Below are 19,519 nucleotides of genomic sequence, written 5' to 3'. Positions count from 1 at the left end.
CAGAAGCACATTTTAAGCTATCAAAATGCCAGCAATGGTAACTGAGACTTATTGAATGCTTCCTGTGTCGGGCCCTGTGCTGAGTGCTTTGTATGCATTAATGATTTAATTGAAGCTGCTGACAGCAGTGGAATTGTCCCAACCTGGCTCTGCTGTTGAATAAAATCACCTGTGAGAAGTCATCATATTTTTGGTCATCTTTCTGCTGAATGTTTTCCATAGAATGTCCAAGTTGGAGAAGATTTTAGAGATCTTCTAGTCCAACACTCTGCCCAAGAGAGGACACCCGGTGGCACTTGTCATCCCAACAAATTTTCATCCTCTCTCAGCTTGAACACCTCACAAGGAAGTTCTCCACGTATACATTCAAGGTGCTCTAGCTTTTAGAAAAGTCCATTTCCACCCTGTACAACCTACCTCCCTTTACTTCTGTTCATTAGTCCTAACTCTGCACATAGAATATTGCCAGTTATTTTTATAGTGTGGCAACTGCTTGTGAAGATTTCACTGAGATATGCGCAAAATCCTAGTTGTTTGTCATCTCAACTCCACTGCTTAAAATGTATAGACCTGTCTCTGACTCACCAGGTAGAAATTCTACCTAGCAAGTTTGCTCTTCAAACTCAAGAGCTATTGCCTGGTCAGAGCATCTCCAGGCACCAGAAAGTAATGTAAATGGTCAGAAGACATGGTCTGTTTAAGTCAGTTGAGTTTATACCCTAGAAGGGTCTTGTCTGGAAAGGCCTGGGCAAGGGGTTTACCTGCTGTGTTACCTTGATGATGCCAATGAGAGCAAAATTAGCATCGGCCCAACGGGGCTTATACTTGCGCATGTTCTGTTGTACAGTCCCAGCCTAGATAAATGCCATAGACTATTAATTCAAATATACTTTTATATATAAGATAAGCCCAAAGGAAAAAGAATGTAAAGGTTTCTGTGGTGGTGGTGGTTATATGTGTGTGTCTTAGTTGTCAGGATCTCAGGTGATGAAAATGACCTTGTGAATTGAACTTTTCAAAAATACTGAATTTAGATAATGAAGTATGGTTATATATTAATATACAGATTTTAAAATATTTTCCTCTTTTCAGGTGTTAATAGGATACATGAAGATAAGAATATCCAGTTATTAAGGTATCTCGTGTTTTACTTTCAGTTATATTTAAGACTTGTGAACATATATGACTGATGTACTGATTTATTATATCCATGTCTGTATCTAATTTATTTTAGAGCTGGAGGCCTTGAGCTTGACAGCTACTAAGGCTTTCTCCTTGTGCTTTTCAAACTCTACTCAGTGGAGCCATTGCATTAGATAAAAGGGTCTCTGGGATAGAGAGGAGGGTGTGTAGTTGGGGCTCTGAAGATTTACAGAAAGCCTTCCTCTGCTTAGCAAGAGTTTCTAAAACACAACTGTATTCCCATTTAGTAATGGTGGATATTGAGGCTCAGGGATATGAAAAGATTTGCCCGGTCCCTCACATATAACCAGTGACAGAATTAAGTTCCTGATTCTAAATCCTGTGCTTCCTTTACAAGACAGCATTATGTACTGGCAAAGTACATCTTAAATAGCTTCTTTCTGTATTCAATTATAATAGTCCCTGTGTTTATTCAATACAGTTTAAACCCACTTTCCTTTCTGTTAGTGGACCTATGTGAAACTTATATCTTCTTTTTAGATGAATAGAAAGATATAGCCATTTATTTTTGGAAAGTGAGTTAGTATACACTGCCCAAATTATAAAGACAGTGTTTTTGTTTATGTTTTGCTATCCTGTTATGCAGTGATACTATATACACTCAGTATATAGTAAACCCAGATTGAGGCAAGTACTATATAGTTAACACTGCACATGAGTTTTCTTTTGGGGTATATATCTTTATCTCCTTCTTACAGTCTTAGGCTAAACACTGTTCGCACGGTCACAAAGCCAGTAGATCACAGAACTAGGATTTGAAACCTAATAGTCATTGAACAGCATCTAGAGAGAGTGTGATTGAGAAAGCAGATGTTAAGAGCAATGTCAGGTCAATAAGCAGTTAACAGTAAATCAGGCAGTGAAGTTCTGTTCAACATTAACTGTTCTTGTGGCATTTCAGAGACTGCACCAGTCTAGGTGTGTTGTATTTGGATCAATTGTGGGGTGCCTTAGAATTTCCCAAGGAAAACATACCTGCACACTCATTCACACTTGGTCATAGGACCAAGTTTATAAAATCCCCAGACTCAGGCTTCTGTGGAAAGTAGAATGGTTTAACATCCCAGGGGCTTGAGTCATTAGTTGATAAATCTAAGAATCCTCCAAAAGTCTTCTTTTTGTGGTCTGTGGTTTTTAAGGCCTTTTCTGCATCATTCCAATGAAATAACCAGAGTGCAATCTTTACCTAGCCGTTACTTGTCATAAATTTAAGGCTCCCTTCAATGTGAACCTATTCATAATTTTAAATCTGGTAGAATTTTTTGTAGTAGGTGTTGGGCATACCCGAAGAGGCCAAGACCTCATCTTTGTACTTGACTCAGAGATGGAACAAATATAAGTTCGTGTTATGATCCTCAAATCAACAAAATGCAGCATTTAAACTATTTTATGTCTTATTGTGGCAAAAAACCTTTATTTTCCCAGAAATCCTTAATAATTTAATAAGCTTTATGCCTGAAAATAGGAATAATGTTTCAATTCTTAGTGTCATGAAAATAGAGAAACACTGAATGATTTGACTGAATTGAGGATATGATCAATCTAAAGTTGTGAAAGTGTGAATTACAAATATTTTTTTAAAGACAGATTTCATTAACTAGCAGCATTCGCGAATAGATGTACTAAACATCTTTACAAGTAAATGTTTGTTTAAAAATTCTTGTTTAATAAACCTGTGCTGTCTTATTTAAACTATTAATTTTCTTTTCTTTTTTAAACTGTGTATTTTCTTAAGAAAAAAATTTCCCTCGGAAGGACTGACACTCTTTAAAGGCCTGCTGCCCATCAGGGGAGACTGAATTAATAAGTTGATTATATTCATCATCCTATCCAAATCAGCAAACTTGGTTTTTAGATCAGAATATTTTCTAAAGTCAGATCTTTTCCTTTCTTATGTGTTCTCCGACTTTTAGTTTCAGTTCTGCTTACCTTACTCGTAAGGTAGTCATAAGATACCGAAACTTTGGTATCTAGCGGAGTGTAGCAGTGTTATGACTTCTCAGCACTAGGCTGTGATTCTCCCTGTCCTGCTCATTCCTTCCTGTCTTTGATCTATCTGTAATTTATAGTCATAACATTACTGAGTAATTTGCATTTCCTTAGTGTCTTTCATCATCCTGAAGAATCCCCAAGTGTATCATTTTAGTGTAGAAGTTATACAGCAATCATTCCTCCTCCACATACCAGTCTTTCCTATTCAGAACATTTGAATTGCCTAGCAATCTGGACTAACATTCCATTTGTTATAATTCTTTATGGAATGTCTCCCTCCTTACTGCTTATTTCCTAAACACGATAGTATGAAACACATGGTAGAGTTTATCTAACTGTAGTATTGACAGATGGCACCTCAGTAATTAAAAGAGAGAAACTGTGAGTGAAATATAAAGGAATTCTGTTCAGTAAAATTCTCTTTAGTTCACAGAGTCTTAAAAAAATGTTTAATACTATGCTTGCAATCATGAATTATTGTAAAAATGATAAGCGGTATGTTATATGTGACCTTCCTCTTTCCATCACTCTGATAGTCCTTGCCTCTGTTTTACTATATCTCAGATTCTCCTGGGTAGTGTGTTCATTGTCATTCTTTTTTGGAAATTCTTTAATTATCCTTTATATTTCCTTTATCACATAACAGTTATTTAATAGGAGGTCTTCTCATTGCCAGGAGGAAAGGCCTTTTGCTTTGGGACTTCACTTCTTTAGTTTTATGAATTTTTGAGCAGAGGGTGTTGTTTATAACGTCTCCGATTTATGGAACCTTCTTATCTGTTATTTGTGTCCTGGAATATGATGGGTTTTTGTCAATGTTCCTTCCATGTGCACCTGAAAGGAGGGTACATTCTCTATTACCAAAGTGTCATGTTGGATATATATCGAAAAAGTCTACCTTAGTGCTGATGTCATTTAAATCTTTCTATCCTTATTTTTTCTCAGTGTGACCTGTCTCATACTGAGTGGCCTGCTAACGCCTCATCATCACTTTGTTTCTAGTTCTTATTGCACCTCCTATAAAGTATGTTTTTTCTAAGCGAGCGCTGCATTATGTGGTAGATAGAAATATTCTATCTTTATTGTGTATTGTAACTTTTAACATTAAGTGCCCTCAGTCTTATTTAATACTCTGGCTTGGAGAGCACCTGGTCTGGTATCAGGATTTTGACAGGGGCTTTCTCATTGTTTTCATTCACTGCCAAATCTTTGTCCATCACTTCACTGTAGTCTTTTTGAATCAGTGTATTTGAGGGTCCTCTTGTATAGAGCATAGAGCTGAACTTTTGAAGAGCTAATTTGATAGTTCTTTGAATAGGCAAGTTAAGTCTTGTCACGTTTATTGATATGACTTTTATGTTTGGCTTACATTCTGTCACATTATTCTTGTATTATCCTCTGGTGTTATAATTATGTATTATATTTACTGTGTTTATTTGATGTTTTTGTTATTTAAAATTTTTTTATGACTTAAAGTTTGTATTTTTATTCTAGTGGTTACCTTTGCATTAACACTTTTCATAGTACACCTATAGAGCCCCCCCCTTTTTTTTTTTACTTTTTTCTTTCTGTCAGTCTTTTTTTTTAAAATTTTTTAAAATGTTTTATTTATTTCTAGGAGAGAGAGAGAGACAGCGTGAGCAGGGGAGGGTCAGAGAGAGAGGGAGTCACAGACTGAAACAGGCTCCAGGCTCTGAGCTGGCAGTCAGCACAGAGCCAAACGCGGGGCTCGAACCCACCAACCGCGAGATCATGACCTAAGCAAAAGTCAGACGCTTAACCGACTAAGCCACCCAGGCGCCCCTCTTTCTGTCAGTCTTAAATGATATCTTTTGACAACCAGTGGTCTTCTACTTCCCCCTTTTTTATTTCATATCTTTCCATTTTGAGTTACATTTGTTCTCTTTTTTCACACATGTAATATTTATGTATTATCACTTCAGTGCCATTACTCCACCTGCGTTTTAGTCCCAACCTTACAAGCTGAATAGTTCATGTTCACCGTCACATCTTTTGCACAGAATCCTCAGTTATATGTTTTTATGTTCATCTTTACCTTTTTTTTCCAGATCTTATTTTGAAAAATTTAATGCCTGCAGAAAACCCAAAAGATTTTTACCAGTTGTTAACATGCTGCCGCATTTGCCAGCTATTTTCCAGTTGGATGAAGCCTCACCTCTAGCAGATTCCTCGGAAGAGCACATGTATACAGTGCTCTGGCATGTTCAGAATGGTTTTCCAATGGCTTTGACTCTTTGGAAAACCTTGACTAGATATAGGATGCTCGGTTTGTAATTTCGTTCCTTGTGTTTCTTTAAAATCCTGCTATACTCCTGCCTGGCTCTGTATGTTATTTTTAATAACCTGATGCCGTTGTAAGCCTATTGCCTTTGTAAATTATTTCATCTTTTTTTGCCTGAAGGCCCTGAAGACTTTTTCATCTTTAAAGTCTTAATATAGTTTTTGGGCTTTTTAAAAATATGGTTTATTAGGATATGTTTTAGAGTTGATCATTCTTGGCTGATGTTCTCTAGCGTGAAAATGTATAGACTCAGAGCTTTCTTTATTTCTAGGAAACTTTCTTGGATTGTAGTTTGAAATAATCGATCTGTTTCATTGTTTTGATTTTTTTCTTCAGGGACACCAGTTATGTTCAGCCTCCTTTGCCAGTCTTCCATTCACTTCCTCTTGTATCCTCTTTACTTCTTTTTCTCCGTTTTCATCTTCTGCTTTCCTGACTTTCTTCATTGCCTTTGTTAAGTTTACATTGCAGTCTCTTCTCCCTTGTGTAGTCTGTAATTTGGGCTTCAATCATGACATAAGATAGTGTTTTTCTGCCCTTTCTTTCCTGACCTCAGCCAACTCTGATTTCATTCCTTCCTGTTTGTTTGTTTGCTTGCTTGTTTTATGTGTTTCTTGTCCATTTCTGGTCATAGGTTTTACATTTCTGATTCAGAAATGTAAATCTGATTGTGACCTGATTTTTCTTTTCCTTTCCCTTTTTAAAAAATAAATTTGTTTATTTTGAGAGAGAGATAGCAGGGAGGGGCAGAGAAAGAGGAGGAAAGAGAATCCCAAGCAAGGCTCTGCACTGGTGCAGGGCCCAAACTCACAAACTGTTAAGATCTTGACCTGAGCTGAAATCAAGAGTTGGCCACTTAACTGACTGAGCCACCCAGGTGCCCCTGTGATCTGATTTTTCATTTCCTCAAATGATTCTTTGAGAATATTTAGTTGAGAATAACACAGTTTGGAGTTGTGTTGCTGTTAGTTTTCTTCGACTTCATGTTTGTCAGGGTGGGGGTGGGGGACACTTTTCATCAGCAGAAAAGATCTTATTCATATTTTCTGACATTTTATAATAGTTTTGTATGTATGTGGGCTTTTATGTATTCCTATTCATTTTATGGACAGGATTCTTAGTTTGAGAGTGCCGTCTTCTGGGCAGTTTCTGTTAAGCATGGTGGTGGTGAGGTGGGAGGGGTAGAAGACGGGTAGGCATATCTTGCTTCTGTTTGTTTCTGCTGGTGCCTGAATTTTCCCTTCTTTCCTGTTGTGGCTATGTCAGCTGGGGAAATTACCCCTTCTTCCCCAGAAACACTGCTTCTCTGAGGCTGCTACTTTTGTTCTGGTCCCTGCACACTTTGAAGCCATTACTGAGCAGCTGGGGCTGTGGATTGCCGAGTTGCAACCTGTGCCTAGCATCTTGGCTTTTCCTGTTCACTTCTGGGTGGCGGGGGATGTCTGTGCTTCCTCCAGCACTCTGCTCCTTTTTGGCTCTTCGGCTTCTCCTCTCCCATTCTCCAGACCCACAGGCCCACAGTGCTGGTGGTTGGACTGTGAGAGCATTTCGGAAAATATTTTCCCCCTGTTAACAGATATTTGAAGGTGTCAGTATTGTCTGTCTTCTAGGGATGCCGAAGGCATAGAGCCCATGTGCTTTTCTTTATTTGTTCTCCTTGTTGATTTTATAGTTGTTTTCTCAGGATGAGGGGGAGATTTGGAATCAGGCCACCACCATTGTTCTCCAACCTAGAAGTCTTCTTGGCCTAATCTAAAATTAGGAACATTGTTTGATATTGAGGAAGTTTTTCAACTTTTATTAATGATTTCCAATTTGCTGATTTGTGAGTATTTTTTTTTTTTTACTAATTTGTGACTTTTACTGAGGAGATATTTTCTTTTTTTTTTTTTTTTGCAAATGTTAAANAAATAGTTTATTGTCAAATTACTTTCCACATAACACTCAGTGCTCATCCCCACAAGTGTCCTCCTCCATGCCCATCCCCCCTCCCCCCACATCCATCAGTCCTCAGTTTTTGTCAGCATTCAAGAGTCTCTGAGGAGATATTTTCTAACATTATCTGACAATGTAACCTTATGAAAGAGACTTAAGAAAAAACTCTGCCCTGAATCAGAGTGCTAATCATCATCATAATTAAAATATTCATGTTTGCTTTTCAGGTCATCTTTAATAGGCTACTTAGCCATTAAATGCAACAATATTTACAATAAGATTCTATTCACTTACTAATTGTATGTAATAGTAAAATATTTCTATATAAATATTTTTCTGGTGAAGAGTTATTACTAACGAATAATTTGAAATATGAACAGTCAGTTCGCTTCTGTGAATTTTGTTCTCATAATACCTTATAAAGATCAAATCCCTGTCTTTTATAGATAAGAACTAAAAGAACCAAACAGGGAAACACTCATATTTCAAGATCTCAGCGAAAAGGTAGCAGTAGTTATCATGGAACAAAAAGCTGGTGAATCAAATAATGAAGATCTTTTATCAAGTAGTGGCATCACATCCAATGGAGGTACGTATTCTTTATCAGGCACACACTCACCTCTGCACTTACACTCAGTGCCTTGTACTCCTCAGGATCCATCCTCACGTGTGACCCATCTGACACCATAGACTTCCAGTTTCTTGACCTTGTTAGTTATTCTCATTCTTGACCTTTAGCCACCCACTTGTCTTACTTTGATCCAATTACCAAGAGCTGTTAGACTTCTGAAACCCAACCTCCTGTCTTCCAGCCCTCTCACACCCTTATTCTTAAAGCACCTATTCTTTTGCCTCATGAAAGTAGTGGTCCTCAACCATGGTTCTGTGCCAGAATCACTTTTTGAGATGTTAAACATTTATATGGCTTAGATCTACACCTGGAGATTCTGATTCAGTAGGTCTAGAATGGCGCTTAGACACCACAGATTTTTTTTTAAGCTCCCCAGATGATCCTGATTTCCAGCAAGGACTGCAAATAACTATTCTAGATTCTGCCATTTTCTCCTAAATTACCAACCTCTTCCTATCCTCACTTTTTTCCCCCTGGTACTATTCATTATTTCAGCTAGTCACTTGCTGGTATCTTCAACTTCCTTTTTCTCTTATTCTTCTGTTGCACTCATACAGAACCGCCCCCCCCCCCATCTTTATCAGGCTGACTGACTTATCCATTTTTATACTGGGCTGCTGGAAGATTCTGTGAGAGAAAATGCACAAATTATAGATTTTGCACCAGTTTGCCACTTCATAGTCACAGTCACCCCTCTCTCAACTCTGTCCTTGATACTGCTAGTGGAGACTTTCTCACAGTCTCAGGCAGTTCTCTCTCTAATTTCCCATACTACTTACTTCAGAATTATACCATTCTCAGGTCCCTTACCCCACCACCTTCTTTCTCACTCAGCATTATTTCCTAATTTCCAGAGACATTAGAAGCCCTTAGGCTGGTGCTCTCTTACTTTCTCATATCCTGCCCAAGACCATGATCTAATTCCTGTGCCCACTGTCACCACAGCTCCCTCAGAGATTTGGCTCCAAAAACTGTCCCCACTCACTCTGCTAGCTTCAGTCCCTTCTCGCCATTTGCACTTACCCTTCCATGTAAACATGCTGCATCTCTCCCAGTCTAAAATGCTACTGATGCGACAAACACGAGCAACAAAAAATAAAACCTTTTCTTGATCTGTCCTCCTTTATTTTTATTTCTTCTTTTCTTCTTAGCCATGGCTTCCGAAAGAGAAGTTTGTATTCAGTGTCTTCATGTCTTCACCATCCATTCATTCTGCAAACAAATACCTTATGGGTTTTGAACCCAATAATCCAGTGAAAGCACTCTGGCAGACATGACTAATTATCCCTTTTTTGCCAAGTTCAGTGACCTCTTTCCCTCCCCCTTCCCAACATTTTGTTTAAAAAATTTTTTAAGCTGTTGAAAATTTGAAAAAAATAGTACATCAAATACTTTATATATCCTTAGACTGGATGCAGCAGTTGTCAACATTTTATCATATTTGCTTTATCTCTATACTGACAATTTATACTTCATTTACCTGAAGTTGAAGACATTATGATTCTTGCCTCAAAATCTGAACATGAATCTCCTTAGAATAAGGATGATTTCCTATATTGCCACATTATCACATCTAAGAAAATTACTACCAATGTAGTGTCATCTGATTTGTATTCATATTAAAATTAACCCAGAGGTTGCCTAGGTGGCTCAGTCCGCAAAATATCCGACTTCAGCTCAGATCATGAGGTTTGTGAGTTTGAGGCCCTGAATTGGGCTCTGTGCCGACAGCTCAGAGCCTGGAGCCTGCTTCAGATTCTGTGTCTCCCTTTCTCTCTGCCCCTCCCCTGCTCACGCTGTGTCTATCTCAAAAACAAACATGAAAAAGTTAAAAAAAAAAAAAATTCACCCAGTTGTCCCTATAAAAATTCTGTTACATTTTTAATGTAATCAAAGATCATGGATTGTATTTGGTGGTGGTTCTCTTCATCCTCGCTCCTTTGTTTCTCCTGGTATTGGCTTTAAGAGTCCAGTCTAGTTGTATTATAGAATATCCAAAATTCTAGATTTTTCTGACTGTTTCTCATGTTTAGATTCATATTAAACTCATTTGGCAAGAGTTTGTAAATATCCTACTACTAAATAACTTTTTATCCAGTGGTTTTAGCATCAATTGAAGATCCTTGCCTGAATCAATTATTACATTGTTGATTTTCTAATTTTACCATAGTTATTAGCTGACATTTCTCAGGAAAGAAGAGCTTTCCTTTAATTATTAACACTTCAGATCCAGAGAGTGTTCTTTAGTTCAAAGTGCTATAATGCTTTGCTGCCATTGTTGTTTTTGATGCTCAGTTGGTTGCATTTGGCCAGTCCTTTTAAGCTGTGTCCTGTGTCTTTTTATTTATTTTTTTATAAACAGTTATAATTTATTCCAATTCAGAGTCTCTAAGTAAAATAATGCAAAATTACAGATCCTGTGTCATGTTTTAAAATGCTCATTGCTTCCTGGCATTTCAAAGTGCTCCAGGCTCACAAATTGTACTTGGCCTGTTCCCCCACAAATGAGCCATTTTTCTAGGGAGCCCTGGTTTTTAGTAGGGAGTAGTATATAGAATCCAAAATCTTGTGTGACTATTGCTACTGAAGTACCATTTTGTCTGGGAGCATTCAGTGGATAAAGTTTCAAAACAGATTTTTTAAATCATAAGTTCACGTGGATATAACTCAAATTCAAATCCAGTACCCCGGAGTTCTTCCTCATCTTCCCTCATTCCATATCTGCATTGCCCTACATGAAAGCTCTACTTTCCAAAACCTTTGGTATACTTGGTTGTTTTCTCTCTTCCACAGTACATACCAAATCGTTCTAGAATCACAACAGTGCTGCTGCCATTAACAGCATACCTGCCGTGCAAAGCTCGCTCGGGCCGCACAGTCAGAGTACTGTGTTCTAAAGTTATTTGAAGGAACTATTTTCTCTATGAAGTTATGTTATCAACTTACCATACACTTCCGTTTATTTGTTTCTGTTAGTATTCAATTTCATGTTATTTTTTGAATATGGATAACGTGTATGGCTCAAAAGTAAAAACTTGATGAAAAATTATATTCAGTCACGTCTTACTGCCATCCCTATTTCTTCCACTTCATTTCCACTTATCTCTTTGCCCCTAGAACAGTTTTCATGAGTTTGTTTTATTCTCCCAGTGGTCTTTTTTTACAAAAGTAAGCAATTGCTACCCCCCTTACACCCATATGTGCACGTGCTTAACACGTACACTCTTATTTTCCTTTCTTATAAAGAAGAGGGTAATTAACCACTAGCTATTAAAGGGAGCACTATCAAAGAATTTATGGACATATTTTCAAAGCACTACAGTTTGCCCTCTGATCACAAATTATTATTACATTTCTCTCACATGCAGAGTTCATTCACTCTCTCCCCAGAAGACCCCTAATAGCCTCATCCCATGACAGCATCCTCTCAGAGACTAGAATCTCTTTTTTTCTTTTTCTTTTTTTTTTCTTTCTTTCTTTCTTTTTTTTTTTTGGAGAAAGAAGGAGTGGGGAGGGCCAGAAGGAGAGGGAGAGAGAATCTTAAGCAGGCTCCACTCTGAGTGCAGAGGCCAACTTTGGGCTCCTTCTCACAAACATGAGACCATAACCTGAGCAGAAATCAATGGGGGGCCTTAACCCACTGAGCCACCCAGGTGCCCTGAGATCAGAATCTCTTTATTGAAATTAAATTCAGGTATGGATAAAGCTCCTTAGTTGTACGTCCCTGAGTACAACTCCTTAGTTCTTTTCATCTGAAGACCTGTGACAGCCAGCATACCATGGCAGGCAGGCATAGGATAACCTCTCTCGACACAACCATCCCAAACAGGGAAAATAGCAGGCACACGGTCCACGATTCTGAAATCTAGACCATCCCCTGATGAGGACGTGGGCCTGGCCATAATTCTCCGTGGTTCTTGGCTCCATTCTCTGTACTCTTGTATCTAACTTTGATCCCATTGACTCCTTTTACATGAAAGGTAGCATATGTTTTCAGCTGAGGGGTTTCTCAGTCTGCTTATGGGAAGGCCTCTTTTCATTTCACACTGTCTCTGTCACTCAGTCCAAACCAGTGGTGTTTCTTGAATTTCTCTAATATCTTTGTGGGTCTTCTATGAATCTTTCAGGATTTTACTTCTTTGTCTTCTGTTTAAATATTGGTATTTCCTCAGAGTACTCTTCTGGATCCTCTTCTGTGTTCACTCTATACACTGCCCCTGGATGATCCATCACATTGACTCCAAGGATTCACTAGAATTCAGGTGCTGATGTTTCCCAAATCCTCAATTCTAAAGCAAAACATACTCCTGAACTTCACAAATCAAACAGCATTACTTGAATATTGAAGCTCAAAACCCAAGAGAGACCTTTGACACTTCCCTGTATTTTACTCACTGCATATATTTCTCAAATACATCCCCTGGTGTCTGCCACCACAGTCTCTGTTTTAGGGTAGATCCTTGCCATTTCTTGCCAGCATTGTTGAAGGCCTTCTGGGACTTGATTCTCTACCATCAGCCTCATCTCCATCCAGTGGATTCTCCACACTGAAGCCAGAGAGCCTTTTCAAACTGCAAGCATAGCTAACTGTTTTCTTACTTTCAAGTCCATTAATAACTTCCTGAAGCTTTTGAGATGAAATTCAAACTCCTTGGTATGACCATGAGGCCATTCATGATCTGGCCTATGTTTTAGTTTTCATATCTGGCTACTACTTTCCTGTCACCTGGAATATGTGGTACTGTCTCAAGCCTCCTCACCAATAACTCTGGTGTTTCCACTGCTGCAGTGCCCTTCCTCTTCTCCTCACTATACTTTAAGGCTCATTCAAGCTCAAGTATCACTTGATCACTGTCGAGTAAAACTCTCCCCTCCTCCCTGATCTCTTCCTTTTCAACCTTGTGTTTTCTCTCTCAGAGCTCTTACCAATCTTTTACTTGTCCATTTTCTGCCATGAGGCCTTGAGCCCCTTGAGTGTTAAATAAGGAGATTACCTGGGATAATGTTTTCCACAAAATTATTATATTAATAAGTACACTGATAAATGCTTTAATATTTAGGTTCTTCAAGTCCATTTTTTATGTCGACTATTCGTGGTACAATAATTGAAAACACATCTTCAGCTGGGACATTGACACAAATTCCTTTTTTCCCCAAATATGAAGTGGAGCTTGATTCTCCTAGAAAAGTCATCCCTTACCCTGGAAAGGAACACATTGAACGTGTTTTGGAAGAATATTCACATCAAGTCAAAGATCTACAGAGAAGACTAAATGAAGTGAGTTACATTCTATTTTTCTAGAACTTTGTGCCACTTGGGGATGACAGTGAGGCACATTGCCTTGGAAAAGAACCTAAACTTTCTAGAAGAAACATTTAGCAAAGTATTTATTGGTTAAACTTGTTAATTTGGCCTATGCTTTCTATTTTAGTATTAAAAATTGGGCACAAAAAGTTTCCATACCTACTCCTTGGTTTCATGGCTAATTTTAATGAAAATTGAATAGCTCAAAATGTTATAATTAATGGCATTTATCTGTAATTATAATAATTGGTTCAGGCCTGTTATCCTCCTATTCCTTTACAAAGCAGTTGTAGGGATAGGCCTTTACACGTAGGTATATACTTGACAGCTAAATAGTATCTAGAAGTTATTTGCTAAAATCTTTAAGTGGACCTTATGTAGAATGAAGTCAGCTTTAGCCAGATTTACAGCTGTATACTAGTGTCCAGTACTCTATAGTCTAAAAGTCAAACTTACCATTGTATACAAAGCCTTTTGATGATATAACCCCTCTCTTTGTGCATTTGAGCCTCATCTCCACGTAGTCTCCAAATGTACCCTCCATTCCAGCAATACAAAGCTATTTGCTTTCCTTGGATATAACGAGCCTCATACTTTTGCCCAGGCCATTACCTCTTCTTTACCCTGTCTGCCTGGCAGATTCTTATTATCTATCAAGACTCAGTGCAAGTGTTTCCTTCTCTGAATCTTTTCTTCTAGACAGCATTAGGTATATTCCCTGTCCAGCTGTTGCCCTGTGTGCACGTGTCTATTGTAGTATTTAGTACATGGTGTGGTATTCATTAACACCTTGTTCCGTCTTGTCAGACTGCATAAGTACATTTAAGGGAAAAACTACAACTGTATTAAGTGCTGGAAATTCTGTACTATTGTATTATGTACAGGGATACAGCGATGATTAAGGTAGGACTCATAAGGGGTTAATAGACTTGAAGAGGAGCTGATATATAAACAAGTAGTGATGACACTTATGATAAATACACTAATAAAAAGAGTGGGTGGGTGGGTTAGATGCATCACAGAGATACCAGTGAAGGAAAGAAAACAGTGTCTTAATTCATTTTCCATGTCCATCCTCTGGCAGAGTATCTGACACTTGATTGGCTCCCAGTAAATGTGTGTTAAATCACTAAATAAACAACAGGGCTTTTTGGATACCTATAATATTTAGCATGAACCTCCTATGTAACACATGTGCTGGGTATATAAAGATGGAAAAGACGTTATCCTGTCTGTGTACACATTTGCAGTCTGGGGCTGAGATATTTAAATAGAAAGTGATAATAAACAGTGAGATCTGTGCAAAGCATGTGTAATGCTTTACATTCCTTTTCTTACCTGACTTTTCAGCGACATTTGACATAGGTCATTCTCTTCCTTTAGAAGCACTCTTTTCTGCTGGGTCTGAGGAGAGAAACACTTTCCTGATTTTCCTTTAGCTTATTCACTTTGTTTCTTGTTCCAGCAAACCATCTGAAAATAGTCATAGTGGACCCTATGGCTTCTATTGCCATTTATATGCCAATGACTGTTCAACTTAATTTCTAGTACAGACCTCTTACCTTAGCTCTGCACCAGTTAGTGTATCTGTGTACCTACTTGACATTTCTACTTGAAATGTTTCTGAGGCTCTTTGAACTCAGCATTTCTAGCTGTATACAGAATCTCTCTCTCAAATCTACTCTTGTCCCAGTGTTTCTTCTAACTCTATGTGGAGCCACCTTTATAGAATTGCACAGGGCAAAAACCTCATTTGTTCTTGACACCTCTTCCCTGGCATCTCTTTATCACCATGTCCATCCAGCGTATCTCATATAGATTTCTCAAATCTGTTTTCATTTCCACTGTTGCCATCCAAAGTTCAGGCTGTACTGTAGTCATTCACCTGGACTATAAGAGGAGAAGCTAGAGGACCTTAACTTTATATTGACTACATAAATGTTGCCAACTGCAGAATCCGCTAGGATCCTACTATACTTCCATTCCTGTGTAGTGTTTTTTTATGGTGGTTCTTAATAACCTTTCTTTTTCTTTGTACTGTTTGCCTTTATCATATCCTCATTTTTTTTCCTTAGAGAACCATCATGTAGGTTTTCTCTCAAATTCTCCTTTGACTGAGAACTCTTCTAAGAGTCTTCTGACCTATTTTCCAGTCTATGTGAGTTTCTCCTTAGGTTTGCAATAACCAACTATTTTCCTCTATTCACTGCTTTCCTGATTGGATCCATGATTTCCGGGATTCACCATTTTCTTGCTTCCATTTTCTTGATCTGCTTCTTCATTTAGTGAAAGCACATCTTCAGAAACTTAAGAAAGGGTATATGGGGGTATATATTTTATAGATTTTTGCATTCTGAGAACAACTTTAGCTCAGCAAAAGTCATTTTCTCTCAATCTGTTGAAAATATTGTGTCCTTGCATTTTGTATTGCTACTGAGTAGTAGATGTCTGTCTGATACTTGTTCCTCTGTCGATGATATGCTTTTAGTTAATGGAGGTTTGTCTTTGGAAGCTTTAGAGTCTTCTGTCTCTGAAATTCCACCATAATGGGCGTAGGTATGGGTTTTAGTTTTTTCATTCACTGTGCTAGGGATTCAGTGTATCATTTTAGTCAGCAGATTTGTACTTTTCAGCTTTGAAGAATTCAGTTGTTTTTTCTTTGATAGTTTCTTTCCCTGTTTTCTCAGTTCTCTCTTTCGCAGCTCCTTTTAGTCAAATATTATCTCCTGGGTTGAACCTCTAAATCTCTTACCTTTTCCTTCAAAAGTTTTACATACTTTTACTATTTTGTGGAGAAATATTTTTACTATTTTTTTTTACTAATTTTTGTTACTATTTTTACTATAAAAACTTTTACTATTTCTTGACTTCCAGCTTCCCTGTTGTAGCTTTTTAGTGTGTAGACATATTTTTAACTTCCAAGAACTCTTTCTTCTGCCCCAGTCACCTGTTAGGCATAGTATTTCATTGTTTTACAGCTGTAATGTCCCTCAAATTTCTCTGCATTTATAAGTTTTAGGAGGTGTTCTTCCATTGCTGCATAACTTTGTTTCTTTGGATTTTTTTTTTTTTTTGGTGTTTGTTTCTTTGCTTAATCTTTGTCTCTGTTTTCTTTTTATAATCTTTCTTCAGGTGTCCAGTATTTGTTTGTTTGCTTTTGTTCATACTCAAAGATGAGCAATAAAAAAGCTGATGGCAAGTTCTCTATCATTGGCAGAAATTGAGGGCTTTGCTTTGGGATGCTTAGCTGGCAACACTAATTATGCTGGGAGATTCCTCAGTGCCTGATTTTAGCGATCTGAGTGAATTTCTTTGTATTAGAACACGTTGCATTTTGGGTAGTGGCTGTCTGATGTCAAGTTTTTAAGTGGGCTGGGGGTGGAGATTGACTTTTAAAAATTTTTTAGATCAACTTTTCTCTTTACAGAATTGTAACCAATTCTCCCGTTTTCAAGAAGAACAAAATTTCTTTCTGTCTCTATTTGAGCTGGAAGTCTGATATGTTTTAGAAACAGTCTTTTGGTTATTAAGTAAAGAATTGATTCTGAAAGGGGCCAGGTTTTGAGACAGTGAGTCTAGTTAAGATAGGTCAGTAATCTAGGTGAGGTATGATTAATTAGACCCTGAACTATGGTGAGAGGAGAAGGAAATACATATACAAATAAATTAATAATATATGGATTTTTTTGGAGATTAGCTGTAAGGAAGTAGGTTCCTCTGGTGAAGACTGATTTGCATGGCATTTTTTTTTCAGAGCAATGAATTGCACGAGAAACAAAAGTTTTACTTAAGGCAGTCAGTCATTGATTTGCAAACAAAACTTCAAGAGATGCAAATGGAGAGAGATGCCATGGCTGACATCAGGTTGGGATTCGCTACCCAAAATCATTTAAAGATTTACTCTTTGTAGTACTTGTGTGAACATGAGTTTTATCAATATCAGTTCTTCTCTTTTATTTATTTCATAGACGAAGGGAGAGTCAGTCCCAGGAGGATTTAAGAAATCAGCTTCAAAATACAGTTCATGAACTTGAAGCTGCCAAATGCCTTAAAGAGGACATGCTGAAAGATAGCAACACACAGATAGAGCAGCTGAGAAAGATGATGCTTAGTCATGAGGGAGTGCTTCAAGATATCCGATCCGTCCTAGTTGACTTTGAAGAAGCCTCAGGCAAGAAAATACACGAACACGACAGCCTGTCTACTCTCCACTTCCGCAACATGGGCTCCGCTATTAGCAAAATCCTAAGAGAATTAGACACAGAGATTTCTTACCTGAAAGGGAGGATATTTCCAGTAAGTGGTGAGAACACTATTCAATTTTATGTTAAAATCCATTAAGAGAGTAATATTAGGTGCATAATTTTTTAAGTTCTTAAAAGTAAGGCAAGTTCTCATTTTTGTTTGCTAAAAAAACAGTTATTTACAGTGACCTCTCAATAAATTAAGAGAACTAGCTTGATGTGCCTGTGTGGCTTCATGAGAGTATAACCAAAGTAAATGATCTAATGAGATACAGTGACAGAACGTATTCAGTTTCAATATTACTTTTGTTTGCTTCCTTCCAAAGAGTTCCTTTAGTTGGAAAATCTCTAACTTTTACAAGATGTAGATTTACCAGTCTACATCAGCATCTCTTTTTTATAACTAGGTAGAGGATCAGCTTGAAGCACTGAAGTCTGAATCACAGAACAAAATAGAACTGCTTCTTCAACAACATCAAGATAGGTGGGTTTCTAACTGAAGTATAGAAAGTCCTAGTGAATAAACCGTAGGTTTACAGTCCTCATCAGCAGTTCCAAAATCTAAAGTGTTCTGCAACAAAGAAGTTTTCTTCATAGGTTTGTGGTAAATTCATGTGAAAGGAAAAATTATTCTGATACTTATTCAAAAGGTTAAGGAAGACTTTATTCAAGGCTGTTCTAGTAGGAGTTTTGCATTAGGGGAGAGAGTTGAGGCTCCGCTTCCTCAATACAACCAGGAAAGTGGGGATTTACAAGGAGCAGGTGAGAGGGGCAATGGATGGAATATCACTAAGAGGACACATCAAGGGCAGGGTGATTCTTACAAGCCTGGGCAGGCCAAGGGCAGGGGTGAAGGGTGCCACAGTGAAGACCTAGAAGAGGCCTCAGAGGAGCCTGACTCAAGTTTGGTCAAGGAGAGGGCCTTTGTCAGTCATTTCTTGGCAAAACCTGACCTGAGCTTAATGTATAGCTTTATGATACAAAGTCCTTATGATTTAGTGTGAATATTTAAAAACCTGTTTTTGTATTTGTAATATTTTGGCTTATAGGACACTTCCCTCGGCGTGTCATATAATATATAGTACTTGTAATTTATTACCGTTGTAAAGTTTTTAAAAATGACTTCCAGAACTGAAAATGAGTAGCGTATTCAAAATCAAAACAAAATATTAAGTTTGAGAGTGTTGAAAATCATTAGTTTTTGGAATAAGTCATAGTCAAACAAAATGTTATATAACAAACACCACATTCTTTTTTGTAGGATTGAGCAGTTAATAAGTGAACATGAAATTGAAATAACAGGACTTACTGAGAAAGCTAGCAGTGCTCGAAGCCAAGCCAATAGCATCCAGAGTCAACTGGAAATCATCCAGTATGTGTGTCCTGGTGCTTTGCAATTGGTAGCCGTTTATCTTTCATTTTAGAGATACTTTCATTTACGTTCTGTCCTAAAATCTTTTAAAATCTACTTAAAAATTCTACAAGGAAGTAAAACTTTTCTAACCTTTAAATGAATGGAGAAGATTACTTAAATGATAATATCATATGACCATCGAAGAAGCATTACTGTGGGGCACCTGGGTGGCTCAGTCGTTGAGTGTCCAATTTCGGCTCGGGTCATGATCTTGCAGTTGGTGACTTTGAGCCCTGCGTCGGCCTCTGTGCTGTCAGCTCAGAGCCTGGAGCCTGCTTTGGATTCTGTGTGTGTGTGTGTGTGTGTGTGTGTGTGTGTGTGTGTGTGTGTCTCTCTCCCCCACTTTATCTCTCTCCCTCTCTCTCTCCCTCTCTCCCTCTCTCCTTCCCTTTCTCCCCATCTCATGCTTTATCTCTCTCTCTCAAATATAAATATTTTTTAAATTGTTAAAAAAAAAAAAAGTGTTATTGCAAATATTTATGCCTCTTGGAAT

General features: G+C 37.8%; 1 protein-coding gene across 5 annotated transcripts in view; it reads left to right on the top strand.

Moving 5' to 3' along the window:
• The first annotated feature begins 266 nt into the window (after positions 1–266).
• Positions 267–19,519, top strand: part of CCDC158 (coiled-coil domain containing 158) — a 93,247-nt gene continuing 73,994 nt past the window's right edge. For 4 of the 5 annotated variants that reach the window (XM_077750510.1, XM_077750522.1, XM_077750501.1 and 1 more), the window contains exons 1-8: positions 267–371; positions 1,093–1,135; positions 7,879–8,021; positions 13,124–13,341; positions 17,123–17,232; positions 17,337–17,664; positions 18,020–18,096; positions 18,874–18,984. In XM_077750510.1, the coding sequence (XP_077606636.1) occupies positions 7,952–8,021; positions 13,124–13,341; positions 17,123–17,232; positions 17,337–17,664; positions 18,020–18,096; positions 18,874–18,984 (914 nt within the window). In that variant the 5' untranslated portion in view covers positions 267–371; positions 1,093–1,135; positions 7,879–7,951. The remainder of the gene's footprint in view (positions 372–1,092; positions 1,136–7,878; positions 8,022–13,123; positions 13,342–17,122; positions 17,233–17,336; positions 17,665–18,019; positions 18,097–18,873; positions 18,985–19,519) is intronic. The other variant, XM_077750532.1, reaches the window with a different exon arrangement.

This window comes from Crocuta crocuta, unplaced genomic scaffold (assembly GCF_008692635.1).
Source record: "Crocuta crocuta isolate KB4526 unplaced genomic scaffold, BGI_CrCroc_1.0 scaffold1, whole genome shotgun sequence".
Taxonomy (NCBI): domain Eukaryota; kingdom Metazoa; phylum Chordata; class Mammalia; order Carnivora; family Hyaenidae; genus Crocuta; species Crocuta crocuta.
The sequence above is the reverse complement of the archived record's forward strand: the minus strand, read 5'-3'. Positions and strand labels throughout refer to the sequence as shown.